Genomic DNA, 17,619 nt, shown 5'->3' with positions numbered 1-17,619 from the left:
TGACTTACTGGTGAAACAAGACTCATTAAATGTATAAAAATACTTTTTATTTTACACTTGGTAACATTCTCTCAAGATCTGTTTCTTAGTACAATGTATCGCTGTATGTGTTAAAATCATCATAAATGTTTGGCATATGAAGACAATATAGGATGTGCTAGATATGAAAGAAAAAGCCCCCTCAATTGGTTATTTGCTATTGCTGAAGAGCTTATTTACCATACATGGTCTGGTACGTACCTAACAAAATACACAAACCCACATGGTATAGGGAGCCTGGCTCCCTAGGTAAAGATGGCAAAAATGTGGTCCGGATTGAAAACCAAATTTTGCTTTTAATACAGAGACGAACAAGATTTATGCAATAAAAATAGTTCACGTGTATGTGTGTGAGTGTGAGTATTTACACCTACATGCAGTTCTGACTTTAGGACAATGATGCTTCTCAATTGACTGTTAAGTATCCATTTGGACTGACACATCTCTAGTTGAGTGAGAAAGTTAGAAAGTCAAAATTGACAGTGTAGAATGATGACATCTTCTTAGACCACGTGGAGAGCTCATGAATGAAAACAAAAAAGGAAGTAAAAGTGTAAAGCCATGTTTAGAAAATGAAAATTATTGTGTCTCCCTATTTAATGGCCATGCTTAGAAAGAAGGTCACAGGCTAATTAGGGTCCAAGGTTGTTCACCAGAAGCCCAGTTCAGCCAGGCCAGCAGCCCCTCCTGTGCTCATGGCCCTCCCACTGTCTCTACTGCTGGTCCTGGTGGTGGTCAGCTGTGGCCCCAGTGGATCTCTAGGCTGTGACCTACCCCAGAACCACATCCAGCTCAGCAAGGACAACTTGGTGCTTATGAGGCAAATGCGGAGAATCTCCAATTCAACCTGTCTGAATGACACAAAAGACTTCAGATTCCCCCGGGCAGTGGTAAAAGGCAGCCAGGTCCAGAAGGTCCAAGCCATCTCTGTCCTCCATGGGATGCTCCAGCACATCTCGGACCTCTTGCTCACAGAGAACACCTCTGCTGCCTGGAACACCACCCTCCTGAACCAAGTGCGCATGGGACTCTACCGGCAGCTGGAAGACCTGGAGGCCTGTTTGGTGAGGGACAAGGGAGAGGAAGGAACTGCCCCGCCTTCCCATGGACCTACTCTGCCTCTGAGGAGGTACTTCGAGGGCATTTGTCTCTACTTGAAAGAGAAGCAATACAGTGACTGTGCCTGGGAGGCTGTCCGAGTGGAAATCATGAGATCCTTGTCTTCAATAATAACCTTGCAAGAAAGGTTAAGTAACATGGACAGAGACCAGCGGTCACCTTGATCCCGGTGTCACTGACGAGTGTGCTGGATCGCCCCTGCACACAGGACTTAGGTGATGGGAAAAGGCTCCTGTTTCTGCTTTAGTCACAGAATTTATTGACGTTAACTGAGCACATCTTTAGTTGGAGTGTTAGGCAAGATTGTGTTACAAAATTCAGCTCCTAGGACATCAGTCCTTAAGAGGTGATGGCCTTGATGTCATTTATTTATTGCTTGTCTGTATATTTATTACTATTTATTCTTTTATGTTATCATAGTTAAGTATTTATACAGCAAATATTGGCCCTTATCTTGTATTAAAATCTACAAAACATGTTTATTTTCTTATGTTATTAAATTTGCATGTTGCTTTTATAATTACATTCTCATCAAAGAAAACTTCTTGGGTTCTTTTTTTCTGAAAACTGAAATCTTTACTTCCTTTCCTATGTACATCTGTCTCAGAATAATACCTGTGCCATAAAATGCCTATGAAAACGAGGAAATCCATGAACCTGAGAAGAGTCCTGGAATAGGTGGAGTGCGAGCAGTACTTATGTGTGAGCTGTAACTGATTGATATTCAGCCCACAGGGAGCGGTGGGTAGAAATGTCTGAGAGGAGTCGTCTAGACTGCAGTGGGAGAGATACACGGTGTTTATTGGCTCACCCTGGCACCTGGTACCCTTCCTCCCACCCTCTCCCCAGTACCGATCTACTACTGCTTCCTCTCACTCCCGCTTACTATCCCTTCACCCCCCCCCCCCACCTACTGCCCACACCCACAGGTGCTGCGGTTCTCTTGTGGTTTCAGCTTCATGGTTTCATTCAGGGTGAAAAGCCACAGGGACAGAGCAAACGTTCAGTGGAAGCTCTTTGTTCTTCAAAACTGTTGGAGTCAGGCCTCTTTCTCTGAGTGTCCTGATGCATATTTTGGGCCCTGAGTGAAGGCCATTGTTACAATGATGAAACAGGTGCTGACATAAGAGGAATCAGCTCAATTCAGTTTACTGTGTGTGTTGTGTGGATTTCTCAGACAACAGGCAGAGATATCAATGTGAGAGGATTTTTTTGAATCATTGCCTCAGGTGACCTAGCCAATGCATTAGTTTGCTTTTCCATAAATTGTGTGTAATATTTTAATACATTTTTGTCTTTTATCTTTCTCCTTCTTACTACCTCTTCTTGGTGGACAAGTTCAGCAAAAGAGGAAAAGCTTGGCAGTACTGGACTTTCATATACCTTTCTTGATTGCCTAGCACCTCTCGAATATCATGACCTCATTGTACGGGGAGCCGGGGAAGATGCACTATGTACTGGGTTGGCTAAAATGTCTGTTTGTTTTAGTCAACCTCCAGCTACGTTTTAAGGCAAGGTTCAGCATGGCTAACTGTTGATTCAGCCAAGTTGATACATGAAATTAACCATCACAAAAGCTGCCCTGGAACAAGGATGTCCAGACTCTCAGTAGCCTCTTTGGTTCTTGTGAACAGTGAAATTGCTAGAACGTTAAGAGCTCAGAGTCTGGTGTCAGAAGGCCTAGCTTCTAAAATGTTACTATTGTCTTGAAAAATGTATCAACCTGTGTCTGTGTTTTCTTCATCATAAAATGGGGATAGTGAAAGGAACTCTATCTGTCTACTTTGTTAATTCAGGTGTGCTAAAGCCAGTAGAACGAGACTGACGCATGAAAGTGCTTGACAAACTCCTGTTTTTAGGGTGCATGTGCTCAAAGGAGTGTTCAGAGGGATGGGTTACAGTATGAATTCACATGTTCAGCATCGGACCCAGACCACAGTAGGTGCTCAATAATGCCATTCTTATTTTTAAGATGGTGATAATTTTCCAGCTGTGTCATCCCGAGTATTACTGATATTGAGGTAAATATCAAGTTCCTGAATGGTTTCATTAATCTCATGAAATGCACATTGAAAACAGATAACATCCATTATTTTGCCAGGTAGAATTCCAGCTGGGTGATCTTATTTAAAGTGAGTCCTTTGTTAGTGGGTGGGTGTGATTCCACCTCAGGATTTACAAACTGATGACATCTGGCAGGAAAAAATAAAAGAATGGTCCTTGGCTGGTTTTGCTGAGCTGGAGGTTGGCCACTGGACAAGAATTACTTTCCTTTAAGACCCTGCCAGAGCAATCAGCTTCCGTCCTTTCTTCATTCTACTGTGCCCTTGATCCTTTCCTTTGCTACAAATTTTGTTGCATTAAATTCAGCTAAATTGTATTTTGTCATTTTGTTAATCAAAGGTCAGCCTTTTTGTTCTACTCAGGCCTGAAAACTGGATAGATCAGGGCTTCTCATGTCAGGGAGGCAAACACGCTTTACCTGGCCCATCACTTCAATGTCAATCTCACCCCAAAACACCCTCACAGACACACTCAGAACAATCTCTACAAGTATCTGGGCACCTCATGGTCCAGTCAAATTCACACATAAACTTAACCACCACAAGGATCTGAAATAAAAGGATCTTGCTCTTATTAAGAGGAGTGAAAAGGAATGACACCTAGTCTATTTTGTGCCCAAATCTGACTGTGTTCCTCAATTTCTCGGGACTTTGGGCAGGTGTCTCCTCTGAGCCTTGGGCCTCTACATTGTCTTTTGAGATACAACTTAGAAAATAAGGTGTTTAAGTCCTGTGAATCCATCTGGAAACTGCTGTGTGGAGGTCAGTGGTTATTCTACAACACCCCTAATGGTGTTTAATTGGACTGTCTGTGCAGCTTGTCATGTTTTCACAGCATTGGTTCTTGGATAAAGAATATTATTCTGCAGCCAGGGCTATGGGCTGATTCTAACTCTAGTTAAGAGCAGTGTGACCTTGACAAATAACATAAACTCTTAATCTCCTGTGTTTCACTGTCTTTAATATAACGACAATAGTACCATGGTTTCATAGGAGTTTTGTCAGGACTAATGGGTAAATACCCACAAAGGCATAAAAGTGTGGCTGGGAAAAGTAGTCGAGATAGAGGGGCTATCTGCAGAGAGGAGGCAGGAGAGCTGGTTGAGGGAGTGACTAGAAGGCAACACTAGGGAGCCTTTTAGGTCCTGGGAAAACCATTTTTATTTGTTTGCTGTGTTTCCTGGGTATTAGTTTCACAGTACATTCGGTGAACGAATATTCCTTGTGCTATTTGCTGAAGATACTTGCAATTTCTGTGTATTATACTTCTAAATGTGTTCTGGGAATTAAGAAACATAGTTGGTAGATTTTTTTCCTCCCTAGAGCTGAGATGTGATGGGGTCCAGGCCTATTTTTCTAAGGAATAATGGGAAACCCACCTAATATTTTGAGATAAAACTGAAGTACAAAGCATAAATATTCCTCCACCCTTTAATGGCCTTTACCACTTTCCACCTACAGTCTTTGAACATGCCCATACCTACACATTAAGAATACCAGATATCTTACGTGCATATATGTATATTACATGCCACACACATGTATGAGCTGCCCAAAGGTTGTGGTTGGAAAGTAGGACCATGATAGGAATTGCATTGAATCTATAGATTGCTTTGGGTAGTTTGGGCATTTTAATGATGTTAAACCTTCCTATCCACAAACATGGTATGTGCTTCCACTCTTTTGTATCTTCTTCAATTTCTTTCTTCAGTTCCTCATAATTTTCTGAGTACAGGTCTTTTACATCCTTGGTTAGGTTTATTCCTAGGTATTTTATTAATTTTGAAGCAAGTGCGAATGAGATTGCTTTTCATTTCCCTTTTTGTAAGTTTGCTGTTGGCATATAAAAACACAACTGATTTATACATATTAATTTTGTATATTGTTAGTCTGCTGAATTTATTTAGTAATTCTGGTAATTTCTTGGCAATATCTTTGGGATTCTCTTTGTACAATAACTTGTCATCTGCAAATAAAAAGAGTTTTACCAATTCCTTTCCAATTTGGATACCTTTTATTTGTTCTTCTTGTCTGGTGCTGTGGCTAGGATTTCCAGTACTATCCTGAATATGTGTGGTTGAAAATGAACATCCCTGTTTTGTTCCCAATCTTCATGCAGCCACTGTGGAAAGCAGTATGGAGATACTTAAAAAAAACAAAAATGGATCTGCCTTATGACCCGGAATTCCTACTTCAGGAATATATCTGAAGGAACTCAGTCCACTAATTCAGAGAACATAAGCATCCTTAGGTTCATTGCAGGGTTATTTACAATGGCCAGAATATGAAGCAAACCAAATGTGCATCAATAGATGAGTGGATAAAACAAGTATGGGATACTTACATAATGGAATACTACTCGGTCATACACAAAGAAGAAAATTGTACCCTTTGTGACGCTATGGATGGAACTGGGGAACATTATGCTAAGTGAAGTAAGCCAGTAAGAGAAAGACAAACACCCTATGATTTTACTCATATGTGGAATCTGATAAACACGCTGAAGTAATGAGGAAAATGGGGCCAGACTCATAGACAGAGAACAGAGGACAGCTAAGGGCAGTAGCTGGGGGAGGGATAGGGGGTGAAGGGACTGCACAAAAAGGAAAAGACACTCATGGACATGGACAACAGTGTGGTGATTGCTGAGGTGTAGGGGGTATAAGGAGACTAAATAGTAATGGAAAAAATATAAGAAAAATTAAATTAAAATTAAAATTAAAAACTAAAAAATGGAAAGGAAGAAGCCAGGCCCAGTGAACGCCGTTCATGGCCATGAATAGGAGTGGCATCTGTTAGGTTGGATGGGGGGGGGGTCCTTGCTTTCCCCTTCCACATTTTGTCCCCTTATCCACACTCAGGAAGCCATTGTGAGTGTTCCAGAACTGGCACATGGGCCTGGAATTCTATCAGCATAGGCATTCTCTGTGCTCAGTTGCTTTGGACAGCTGTTGCTTCAGATGGAGAAAGTTGTCTAGTTTCCACATTTGGGGAAACCAAGGAACTTTGGTTCAAACCCCATTTTTATTTCTAGAGAGTTGGAATCCTCTCTGTCAGTTTACTGCATTCAGTGGTGTCCAGATATACCAATGTTTAAAAAAGAAAGAAAGAAAAGACAATATGTAGGAAAGGGAAACCTGATGTGCAGCCCAGAAAGAGAGAATCTTGTTTTTATTTTCCTTCTTCCCACTATTCTAAACCAATGGTGAGCATGAAGAGACATCAGGAATGGAACCCTCAGGAAACATAATATCATCATCCACCTGTGAGAACTGGAATGTCAGGGCACAGGGTAGAGACTAGGGCTCCTATCCAAAACTCACAGACCATGGACTTAGGTGTGGTAGAAGATTCCAGGGTAAAATCCCCCCATATTTGAGTCTGCCCTCTCAAGGGGGGCAATCTATTCATACTATTCATCTGCCAATTTCACATCTGGGCCAGGCCTCTCCCTCTAGGCCAGGCCTGTCCCTTTCATTGGATCTGACACACACAGAGCAGCGCTGAGCCTGTGAAGTACTGATATCAGATATCACTTGATTCATTCTCAGGGAGCAGAATCTTCTGTGATGGAACAGATGTGTCATTTGAGGTCTGAGATTCTCTGCCCCTTTTGAACAAAGGACCACTGTCTGAAATACTGATGAATGACCACATGCACAAAACCCCTTATTTATTTAATTTTAAAAAGAAAGATCAGTAGAATCTTTTTTCTTTTTTTGATTGTTGTTCAAGTACAGTTGTCTCCATTTTCTCCCCACCACTTCCCCTTACCCCAGCCATCCCACCTCCCTGTCCTGATCTTACCCACCTTGGTTTTTCCATGTGTCCTTTATAGTTGTTCCTGAAAACCCTTCTCCCTTTTCCTCCCATTATCCCCTCCCACCTCCCCTCTGGTTACTGTCAGTTTATTCTTAATTTCCGTGTCTCTGGCTACATTTTGCTTCCTTGTTTTGCTGATTAGGTTACACTTAAAGGTGAGATCCTATGGTATTTGTCTTTCACTGCCTGGCTTTCTTCACTTAATATAATGCTCTCCATTTCCATCCATGCTGTCACAAAGGGTAGGAGCTCTCTGTTTCTTTCTGCTGTGTAGTATTCCATTGTGTAGATGTACCACAGTATTTTGATCCATTCATTTACTGATGGGCACTTAGGTTGCTTCCAGGACTTGGTTATTGCAAATTGTGCTGCTATGAACATTGGGGTACTTAGCACGGGTGTTTCAGGGTTCTTAGGATATAATCATAGCAGTGGAATTTCTGGGTCAAAAGGCAGTTCCATTTTTATTTTTCTAAGGAAATTGCACACTGTTTTCCACAGTGGTTGCACCAGGCTGCATTCCCACCAACAGTGCACTAGGGTTCCCTTTTGTCCACATTCTCTGCAACACTTGTTTGTTGATTTGTTTATGATGGCCATTCTGACTGGTGTGAAGTGGTATCACATTCTGGTTTTAATTTGCATCTCTCTGACAGCTATGATGTTGACCATCTTTTCATATGTCTCTGGTCCCTCTGTGTGTCCTCCTTGGAGAAGTGTCTGTTCCTGTCTTTTGTCCATTTTTAATTGGGTTGTTTGTCTTCCTGGAGTGGAGTCATGTGAGTTCTTTATACATTTTGAGATCAAACCAGTGTCTGAGGTATCATTGGCAAATATGTTTTCCCTTATGATTGGTTCTCTTTTCATTTTAAGGCTATTTTCTTTAGGCATGCAGAAGCTTTTTATTTTCATGAGATGCCACTTGTTTATTCTTACTTTTATGTCCCTTGCTCTAGGGGACATAGTGGTGAAAATATTGCTGTGTGGAATATCTGAGATTTTCCTGTCTACATTCTCCTCTAGGACATTTATCGTGTCACAATTTATATTTGAGTCTTTTATCCACCTTCAAATTATTTTTGTATGGTGTAAATTGGGGATTGAGTTTCATATTTTTGCATGTAGCTGTCCAGATCTCCTAACACCGTCTGTTCAGGAGGCTAGTGTTACTCCATTTTTCTCCCTAGCCACCGTTGTCAAATATTAATTGACCATAGATGCTTGGGTTTATTTCTGGGCTCTGTATTTTGTTCCATTGGTCTATGAGTCTGTTCTTATGCCAGTACCAGGCTCTTTGATTACAGTGGCCTTGTAATACACTTTGATATCAAGTATGGTGATCCTTCCTACTTTGGTTTTAAGATTAGTTGTGATTCTTCTTGTGGCTGCAAGAGGAGGCAAAGCATGTCTACCTACTCCTCCATCTTGACTGGAAGTTACCAAAATTTCTTTTTTTCCTTTCTTCACCTTGTTTCCATTATTTATTCTTAATATATCACCTCCCTCTATGCTCTAAAAATCATTTTTCTTCCCTTTAGTCATCTCATATTCTTTTTTCTTTGTTATAATATTCCTACTCTCTCTACATTCATTTATCACTGCTCATTTGTCATTGATATTGCTGCTGTTGTTGTTTCTCTTCAATTTTGTTCCTATTCTTCACTTTATTTCAAGACTCATGTTTTACTCTTGTCTTTTCTTATTCCATTTTGTTTTCTTCCTTCCACTCCGTATTAATGTTATAATTTTATTTTTCTCTGTCTTTGTGTTGATTCTATTCCCTACTTTTATTATTTTTTCCGCATCAATGCTCGCAAATCAATTTTCTTACTTTAGTTATCTCATACTCTTTTTTCTTTCTCATAACATTCTTATTCTCTTTCCATCTTTTTAAATCTTTGCTCATTTGTCATTGATATTGCTGTTGTTGTTGAGGGGTATGATTGTTGACATGGGTTTGTTTTCTGTGCTGCTCAGTTTTGTTCTGTCAGCACCTGTACAACAGCATACAAGAGGTGGTGAAGTTTGAGACTCTCAGTCAGCCAGATAGAGGGCAGACCCTCACCAATGAATGAGCCCAAACAGCACAATACAAGTACAATAGCAGGGACCACATAAACTGCATATATGCATCTTTAGAGCATCCAGCTCCAGGGATCAAGGAGACTGCACCACTGAATCCCACAATACTCCTCCCAAAGAAGACCACCTGATGAACACAGGCAGGCAAAGCAGGGTGATCTAATTTGTAGAAACAAACAGGAAGAGTCACCAAAAATAGGGAGACAAAGAAACAATCCCCAATCAAAATGAAAGGAGGAATCCCTAGAAACAGAATTAAATGAAAATGAGGTGAACAATTTATCAGACATATAGTTCAAAATAATTGTTATAAGCATGCTCAAGGAGCTCTGTGAAAACTGTAAGGAACTTTATGGGAGCTACAAGGAACTTAATGGTAACTATATCAGCATGAAAAGACCTGGAGTTTGTGAATACAACCAGGAAGTAAGGAAGAATACAATATTTGAAATGAAGAGTACACTAGAAGGAATTGAAAGCAGGAGAGATGAAGCAGGAGATCGAATCAGTGAGTGGGAAAACAAGGTAGAAAAAAACACTCATCAAAGCAAGAAAAGGAAAAAAGACTCAGAAAGAATACAGACAGTTTAAGGGAGCCTGGGGACAACATGAAACATAACCATATTCACATCATAGGACTAACAGAAGGAGATGAAAAAGATCAAGGGATAGAAAACCTGTTTGAAAAAATACTGACAGAAAATGTCTCTAACTTGGTGAGGGAAAAGTCCAGTCCAGGGAAACAAAGGCTCCCAATCAAGATGAACCCAAAGAGGCCCACTGGAAGATATTTAACAATCAAAATGGCGAAATTTAAAGACAAAGGGAGATTATTAAAGGCAGCAAGGGAGAAACAACTGGTAACATACAACAGATCTCTGATAAAGCTATCAGTTGATTTTTCAACAGAAACACTACAAGCCAGGAGTGACTGGCATAAATATACCAAGTAATGAAAAGCAAGGGCCTGCAGCCAAGGTTACCCTATCCAGCAATGCTGCCATTTACAATGGAAAGGAAAATAAGAGCTCCCAAAATAGAGACAAAAAAGTGGGTAAAAGAGTACAACTCCACCAAACCAGCATTTCAAATGGTACTAGTGGGACTACTTTCAGAAGAAGAAGAAATAGAGAGAGAGAAAGAGGAACAGAGGTACAAAAGGAAAAATGGCATTGAATAAGTACCTATCAGTAACAACCTTAATTGTAAATGGATTACATGATCCAGTAAAGATGTGGGATAACTGGCTGTATAAGAAAACAGAACCTGCACATACACTGTCTACAAGAAACCAATCTCGGAACAAAATATCCACACAAGCTGAAAGTGAAAGGATGGAAAAAAATATTTCATGCAAATGGACATTAAAAAAAGCTGGGGTAGCAGCACTTGTGTCATACAAATTAAATTTCAAGACAAAGGCCATAATCAGAGATAAATAAAGTCACCACATAATATTATGGGAGTTTACCAAACAGGATATAATTCATGTAAACACGTATGCACCCAATACAGGAGCACCTAAATATATAAAGAAAATTTTGGGGGATTTGAAGAGATAGACAGCATACACTCATCGTACGGGATTTTAAAACCCCATTGTTAACAGTGGATAGATGTTTCAAACAAAAAAATCAACAAAGATAATGCTGCATTAAGCAACATTTTAGATCAAATGGCTTAATTGATATTTACATAATATTCAACCCAAAGAAGTGAAATATACATTCTTCTCAAATGCACATAAATCATTTCCACAGATAGACCACAAGGTAGGACACCAAATAAACATTAAACTCAAGAAAATTGCAATCATATCAACCATCTTCCCAGATCCCGATGGCTTGAAAGTAGAAACCAACCTCAAGGGAAAAAACTCAAAAACATCCAAATACATGGAGGCTGAACAACATGCTGTTGAATAATGAATGTTCTAGTAATGAGATCAAGGAAGTAATCAAAAATTATCTGGAAAAAATGAAAATGAATACACAATAATCCCAATCCTATGGGACACAGTGAAGGCAGTCCTTAGAGGAAGTTCTTAGCAATACAGGTCTATGTAAATAAGATAGAAAAATCTCAAATAAACAACCTAACCATACATCTGACAGAACTAGAGAGACACTGATAAACAAAGTCCAGAGCAAGTAGAAGGCAGGAAATAAGATCAGAGCACAATTAAATGACATGGAGACTAAAAAACTAATTCGAAGGATCAATGAATCCAGGAGATGGTTCTTTGAAGGAAAAAACAAAATTGACAAACTTTTAACCAGACTCATGAAGAAAAAAAGACAGAGGACCCAAATAAATAAAAGGAGAAATGAAAAGGGAGAAGTAATAACTGATACCACAGAAATAAAAAAGATTGTAGGAAATTACCATGAACAACTATATGCCAAGAAATGGTGCAATCTGGGCAAAACAGATACATTTCTAGACACATGCAATCTTCAAAAACTGAATCAAGAAGAATCAGAAAGCCTGACTAGACTGATGACTAGCGAAACTGAAGCAGTAATCAAAAACTCCCAGCACACAAAAGCCCTGAGCTAGATGTCTTCACAGGTGAATTTCACCACACACTCAAAGAAGAAATAACTATTATCCCTTTCAAACGATTCCAAAAAATTCAAAAAGAGGGAAGACTCCTGAACACATTTTACAAGGACACCATTGTCCTAATTCCAAAGCCAGATAAAGACAAAACAAAGAAGAAAATTAATGGCCAATATCTTTGATGAACATAGATGTCAAAATCCTCAACCAAATATTGGCAATCTGGGTCCAGCAATGCATTGAAAAGATCATGCACCATGATCAAGAGGGATTTCTCCCAGGGATACAAGAATGGCACAATGTTCACAAATCAATAAATGTAATACACTACATAAACAAAATGAAGAACACAAATCACATGATCATATTAACAGATGCTTAAAAATGTGATAAAATCCACCACGCATATTTAATAAAAACACCCAGCAAAGTGGGAATAGAGGGAGCACAACTCAACATAATAAAGGTCATATAAAAAAAACCTACTGCCAAGATCATACTCAACAGGCAAAAACAAAAAGAGTTCCCTTAAGGTCAGGAACAAAACAGGGATGTCTACTTTCACCACTCTTATTCAAGACAGTACTGCAAGTTCTAGCCATGGCAGTCAGACAAGCAGAAGAAAAATGCGTCCAAATTGGAAAGGAGGAAGTAAAATTGTCATAATTCACAAATGACATGATAGTGTACACAGAATTCTCTATAGGCTCCACCAAAAAAGTACTCTACCTAATGAGCGATTTTAGCAAAGTAGCAGGATACAAAGTCAATCTTCAGAAATTGATGGCATTTTTGTACACCAACAATGAACACTAAGAAAGAGTAAGTAAAAAAAAAAATCCTATTTACTATAGCAACAACAACAACAAAAGTACCTAGGAATAAATTTAACCAATGAGGTAAAAGATCTACACTTGGAAAACTATAGGACACTGTAGAAGGAAATTGAGGAGGACACAAATAAGTGGAAGCAAATACTGCATTTATGGATTGGAAGAATTAACATCATTAAAATATACATACTACCCAAACCAATCTGTAGATCCAATGCAATTCTTATTAAAATCCTAAAGGCACATTTCAGAGATCTAGAACAAATAGTCCATAAATTTATATGGAACCGAAAATGACCCCAAATAGCCTCAACAATCGAGAAAGAAGAACAAATTTGGAGGGATCACAACACCTGATATAAAACTATCTACAAGGTCAAGTTAATCAAAACAGTCTGTCACTGGCACAAGAACAGACACATAGATCAATGGAACAGTATAGAGAACCAAAATAACCCATATCTCTATGATCAATTAATATTTGAGAAAGGGGGCACAGACATACAATGGAATAAAAATTTGGTCTTCAATAAGTGGTGTTCGACCCTGGCTGGTGTGGGTAAGTGGGTTGACTGCAGGCCTGTGAATGAAAAGCTTGATGGCTTGGTTCCCAGTCAGGGCACATGCCTGGGTTGCAGGCCAGGTCCCTGGTTGGGTGCATGGGAGAGGCAACCCATTGATGTTTCTCTCACATATAAATGTTTCTTTCCCTCTCTTTCTTCCTCCCTCCCCCCCTAGAAATGATTAAATAAAATCTTTAAAAAAATAAAAAATAAATGATGTTGGGAGAACTGGACTGGTATGTTAAAAAAATGAAACTATACAGGGAACTGTTTCATGTGGTCTGAGGAATGTAGCCCAGCCCCTGATTCAGAAAACCAATGGGAAGTGAGGTTGGCACACACATCCCACACCCACAGATAGGCGTTCCCATAAGGAATCAGGCCTGCATTGTACCTAGACTGCTATGAGGCTTGCTTTTGCTAAAACTCCCTCACCCTGAATTGAGGAGGCAAATGTTTACTGCTTATCTTTAAACTAACTTAATAAAATCTATGCTAAGCCTCCCATGGATGGAGTGTAATCAGTTCAACCACTTTTGCCTTTACTTTTGCAAACATTCTTTTTCTTTGTAGCAATTAGCAACTGCCTCTCCTTTGTTATCTATAAAAGGTAACCACGTAAAGCGAACCTGGGCATAGTAAATGAGGACCATCCTCAATGAAATGTGCCCAGAAAAGCAATAAACGCCTGTCCAGAGAGCTGTCGGGGCCCTCTCTCTCTCAGAGGGTGATCATGCCATCCCTTTTTCTCCACGGGACTTCTGTAGTCCTGGGAATTTGTTTGTCGCATCCACAACACACAGAGCCCACAGGCCAGTGTCCGCATCAAAACTAGACCACCAATTTACACTGTACACCAGAATAAACTCAAAACAAATAAAAGAATTAATATAAGTTGTGAAACAATAAAAGTCCTAGTGGAAAACACAGGCAGTAAAATTTCAGATATCCCACATAGCAATTTTTGGGCAAAGTAAATAAAGGAAAAAATAAACAAATGGGACTATATCGAATTAAAAACTTCTGCATGGCTAAAGAAACCATCATCAAATGAAAAGGGACATGACTGTATGGGAGAACATATTTGTCAATGATACATGGGACAAGGGTTTCATCTCCTAAATATATAAAGAATTCATAGGACTCAACACCAGGAAGACAAGCATCCCAATAAAAAATGAGCACAGGATCAAAACAGACACCTCCAAGGTCATACAGATGGTTCATAGACATATGAAAAATGTTCAACATCACTGGTTATCAGAGAGATGCAAATTAAAACCACAGTGAGAATCGCTTTACACCTGTCAGAATGGCTACCAATAATAAGTCAGCAAACAACAGGTACTGGCCAGGATGTGGTGAAAAGGGAACCCTGAATGCACTGTTGGAAGGAATGCAGACTAGTGAAGCCACTGTGGAAGACAGTATGGAATTTCCTCAAAAAATCAAAAACAAACTGCCTTTTGACCCAGAAATTCCACTGCTGGAAATAAGAATCCCAGAACACCGATTCAAAAGGACTTTTGCACCTATTTGTTCAAAGTAGCACTATTTACAAACATCAAGTATTGGAAAGAGCCTAGGTGTGCATCAGTAGATGAGTGGATCCAAAAACTGGTACCTTTACACAATGGAATGCTACACAGCAGAGAGAAAGAAGGAGCTCCTACCTTTTGAGGACACATTGGATGGAACTGGAGAATATCATGCTAAGTGAAATAAGCTAGCCAGTGAAAGACAAGTAGCATATGATATCACTTGTAAAAGGAATCTAATGAACAAAAGAAACTGATGAGCAAAATAGAATCAGATGGGAAAACATGGAACAGAGTGACGTGGCCAGAGCAGAGGGGAGAGGGGAATGAAGTTGGAAAGCAGGGGAAGGGATTAGTCAAACAACATGTATGAATGACCTGTGGGCATGGGCATCAGTATGGGGATTGATTGCGGGAGTGGGGATGGGCTTGGCAGAAGAAGGCAAAGAGGGAACAATTAGGACAACTGTAAGAATAACAGTAAAAAAGATTGTTATTCAATGTGACAATAAGAATATTGTTCTATTAACTAATAGTTGGCGTGTGATATAATAAATCTGTGAAACTAAATGTGCACTTTTTAGAGTTGTTTAATTAATGCTAATGAGATTTCCTGATTACCATGGGGTCCCATTCCTGGACAGGCAGCTCTCCCTGCCCGCTAGAGTCCCATAGTATGTGGAAGGAGTAAATCATAGCGAGGCTTTGGTCTGCAGAGTAGGGGTAGCCAGAAAACACATCTCTTTCTCTCTCCCTCTCTCTGCTCAATCCCAAAGGGTCCATGCCCTGCCTGAAGCTGGAGACTCTGTCTCTTTGTAATACAAAGGATAAGGAAACAGCCAAGGGACAGCATTAGAATCCATTGTTGTCAAGAGGGAGTCTTTTTGAAGCATGAAGGGACATCCCCAGGAAGTGGTAGCATTTCTGTCCACAACAGAAGCCTGCCCTCCTCTTGGTGGCTGCCCTTGTTGCACTTGGCCACCAGGGAGCGGTCTTCCCTGAGAGGAGTTTCAGTTGCCCTATCCCAAAATCTCCATCTTGCTTTCTGTTTCTTTTCAGCTACAGGGTCCTTTACATCACAGTCCACAGACGTTAAGGAAAGCCTCTCTTGCATATGTTTCTGCAAAACCTAGAAATGTTATTGAACTTTTGCTTTCTACTTGTGACCTTCTGCTCCTTAGGGAAACCTTGACACTGAAACCAGGATGCTGAAGCCATGACTGACAAAATAGTTGTGTGGTTGGCTGGAGAGATAAGAGAGTGAATGGCAAGCGTGCTCTGGGGATTTCTACCTGCAGAGGAGGGAAACTTGTGTGATATGGGCACGTATCCTGGAATGCCCCCATGGCATTCCTTGTAAACCGCAAACTCACATACCCAGCTGACAATGGACATTTGCACTTAGATGTCACCAGTCAACTGTAGAGCAGACCTACTGCTTCAACTGGTAAGCCCTGGCATTCTCCACTCTAGCTGCTGCTGAGAGAATTCACTTGTTCTTTCTTCTTCTCAATATACCATTTCACATAACTGATATTAATTTTCATTAGTGTGTTTAGGGTTCTTTCTCAAAAAAAATCAAAAGTACATGAGAACAGTAACTGTATTTGTTACAATCACCTCTTTACCCTGAGGGCACCACACAACCTGCCTTAGAGAAGGTCAGGAAGTACTTACAATGTGAATACAATGTGATGGGTACTGGGATTGTGCCATCTATTTCTTAATCAAGTCGCACAATCTGGTTTGCTGTTTCTCTTTGGGATAAGGCAATACAAACAGTTTCCTATTATAAAAATTGAATACACACAGATAATCATAAATTAAATAATAATAGAGAATATATTTTATTATAATAACATAATATAAAGGTGCACATGCCGAACATTACATGAACAGAAAAAAATGCAAACTTTCCAAATACATAAATAAAAGAATTGTTAAATAAATAAATGAATGAATAAATAAATAAATAAATAATACATAAACACATAATAAAACATCAGCACAGGCCTCTGTAAGCCCCTGGTGCCTGTAAGGCTGAACAGGATTGGACTTACTATTCCTGAAAACTTTTAACAAACCAATTCCATCCACATAAAGATCAGAGCAGAAACAAAAGGAAGTCTGAGCTGGCAGAACAGGGGGAAGTGTGATATTATTAATGAGAGAGAATCATGTCCATGCTGAGCCAGGGGTCTCTCCTTACTGCTCAATCTCCTCCTCCTCCAAGTTTGCTGATAAAGACAAGGATCTCCTGATTTCTGCTCTGACAATCTCCCAGGCACAAGGGCTGTGCTGCTTCTCCTGCAGGTAGACAGTGATTCTCTGGAAGTACTTCCTCACAGCCAGGACGGAGTCCTCACTCATCAGGGGAGCCTCTTCCATCCCCACCTCCTGTGTCAGGCAGGCTTCCAGGTCACTCAGCTGCTGATAAAGTCCATTGCAGAGTTGGTCTAGGAGGGTCTTGTCCCAAGCAGCAAATGCGCCCTCTGTGCGGAAGAGGTGGAAGGTCTGCCCGACCATCTCCTGGATGGCAGAAGTGGCTTGAGCCTTCTGGAACTGGTTGCCACTGAACACCTTCTCGGGAAACCCAAAGTCCTTTCTGTCCTTCAGGCAGAAGAAAGGGGAGATCCTTCTCATTTGTCCCAGGAGCATCAAGCTCCTCCTGTTTACCAGGCTGTGGGTCTGAGGCAGGTCACAGCCCAGAGAGCAGATGGAGTTGCAGCTGAGTGCCACCAGGGCCACCAGGAAGGAAAAGCGCAGGGCCATTGGGGACCTTGCAGATGCGGCTGGCCTGGCTGAGCTGGATGACTCTCTGAACCTTGCTCTCTAGGCTCTGTGAGACCTTCCTTTGTGCAGGGGTCTTTATAGGGAACATAGGACTTTTCAATTTCTGAATGTTTCCTTTCCTTTCTACTTCTGCTTTTGCTTTCCTTTATGCATTTTCTGTACGCATTTTCATCAGTATTTCCCAACCATATTTTTTTCACTATTT

The 17,619-nt window shown here is 40.3% G+C and overlaps 2 protein-coding genes across 2 annotated transcripts; one reads left to right on the top strand and one right to left on the bottom strand.

Annotated features, from left to right (window-relative positions):
• Positions 1 to 734: 734 nt before the first annotated feature.
• Positions 735 to 1,322, top strand: LOC128781407 (interferon omega-1-like). The gene has a single exon (XM_053928979.1). It carries the CDS (start codon positions 735 to 737, stop codon positions 1,320 to 1,322), a length of 588 nt encoding a protein of 195 aa, XP_053784954.1.
• Positions 1,323 to 16,826: 15,504 nt separating this feature from the next.
• LOC112302798 (interferon alpha-4-like) lies at positions 16,827 to 17,393 on the bottom strand. The gene has a single exon (XM_024558317.3). The coding sequence runs from the start codon at positions 17,391 to 17,393 to the stop codon at positions 16,827 to 16,829; it is 567 nt and encodes a 188-aa protein (XP_024414085.2).
• Positions 17,394 to 17,619: the final 226 nt, after the last annotated feature.

Source organism: Desmodus rotundus, chromosome 1 (genome assembly GCF_022682495.2).
Source record: "Desmodus rotundus isolate HL8 chromosome 1, HLdesRot8A.1, whole genome shotgun sequence".
Taxonomy (NCBI): domain Eukaryota; kingdom Metazoa; phylum Chordata; class Mammalia; order Chiroptera; family Phyllostomidae; genus Desmodus; species Desmodus rotundus.
Note: the sequence above shows the minus strand (reverse complement) of the source record. Positions and strands in the feature narration are given on the sequence as shown.

Coding starts and splice junctions, on each gene's coding strand:
- LOC128781407 (XM_053928979.1), top strand. CDS start 735: ATGGCCCTCCCACTGTCTCTACTGCTGGTCCTGGTGGTGGTCAGCTGT.
- LOC112302798 (XM_024558317.3), bottom strand. CDS start 17,393: ATGGCCCTGCGCTTTTCCTTCCTGGTGGCCCTGGTGGCACTCAGCTGC.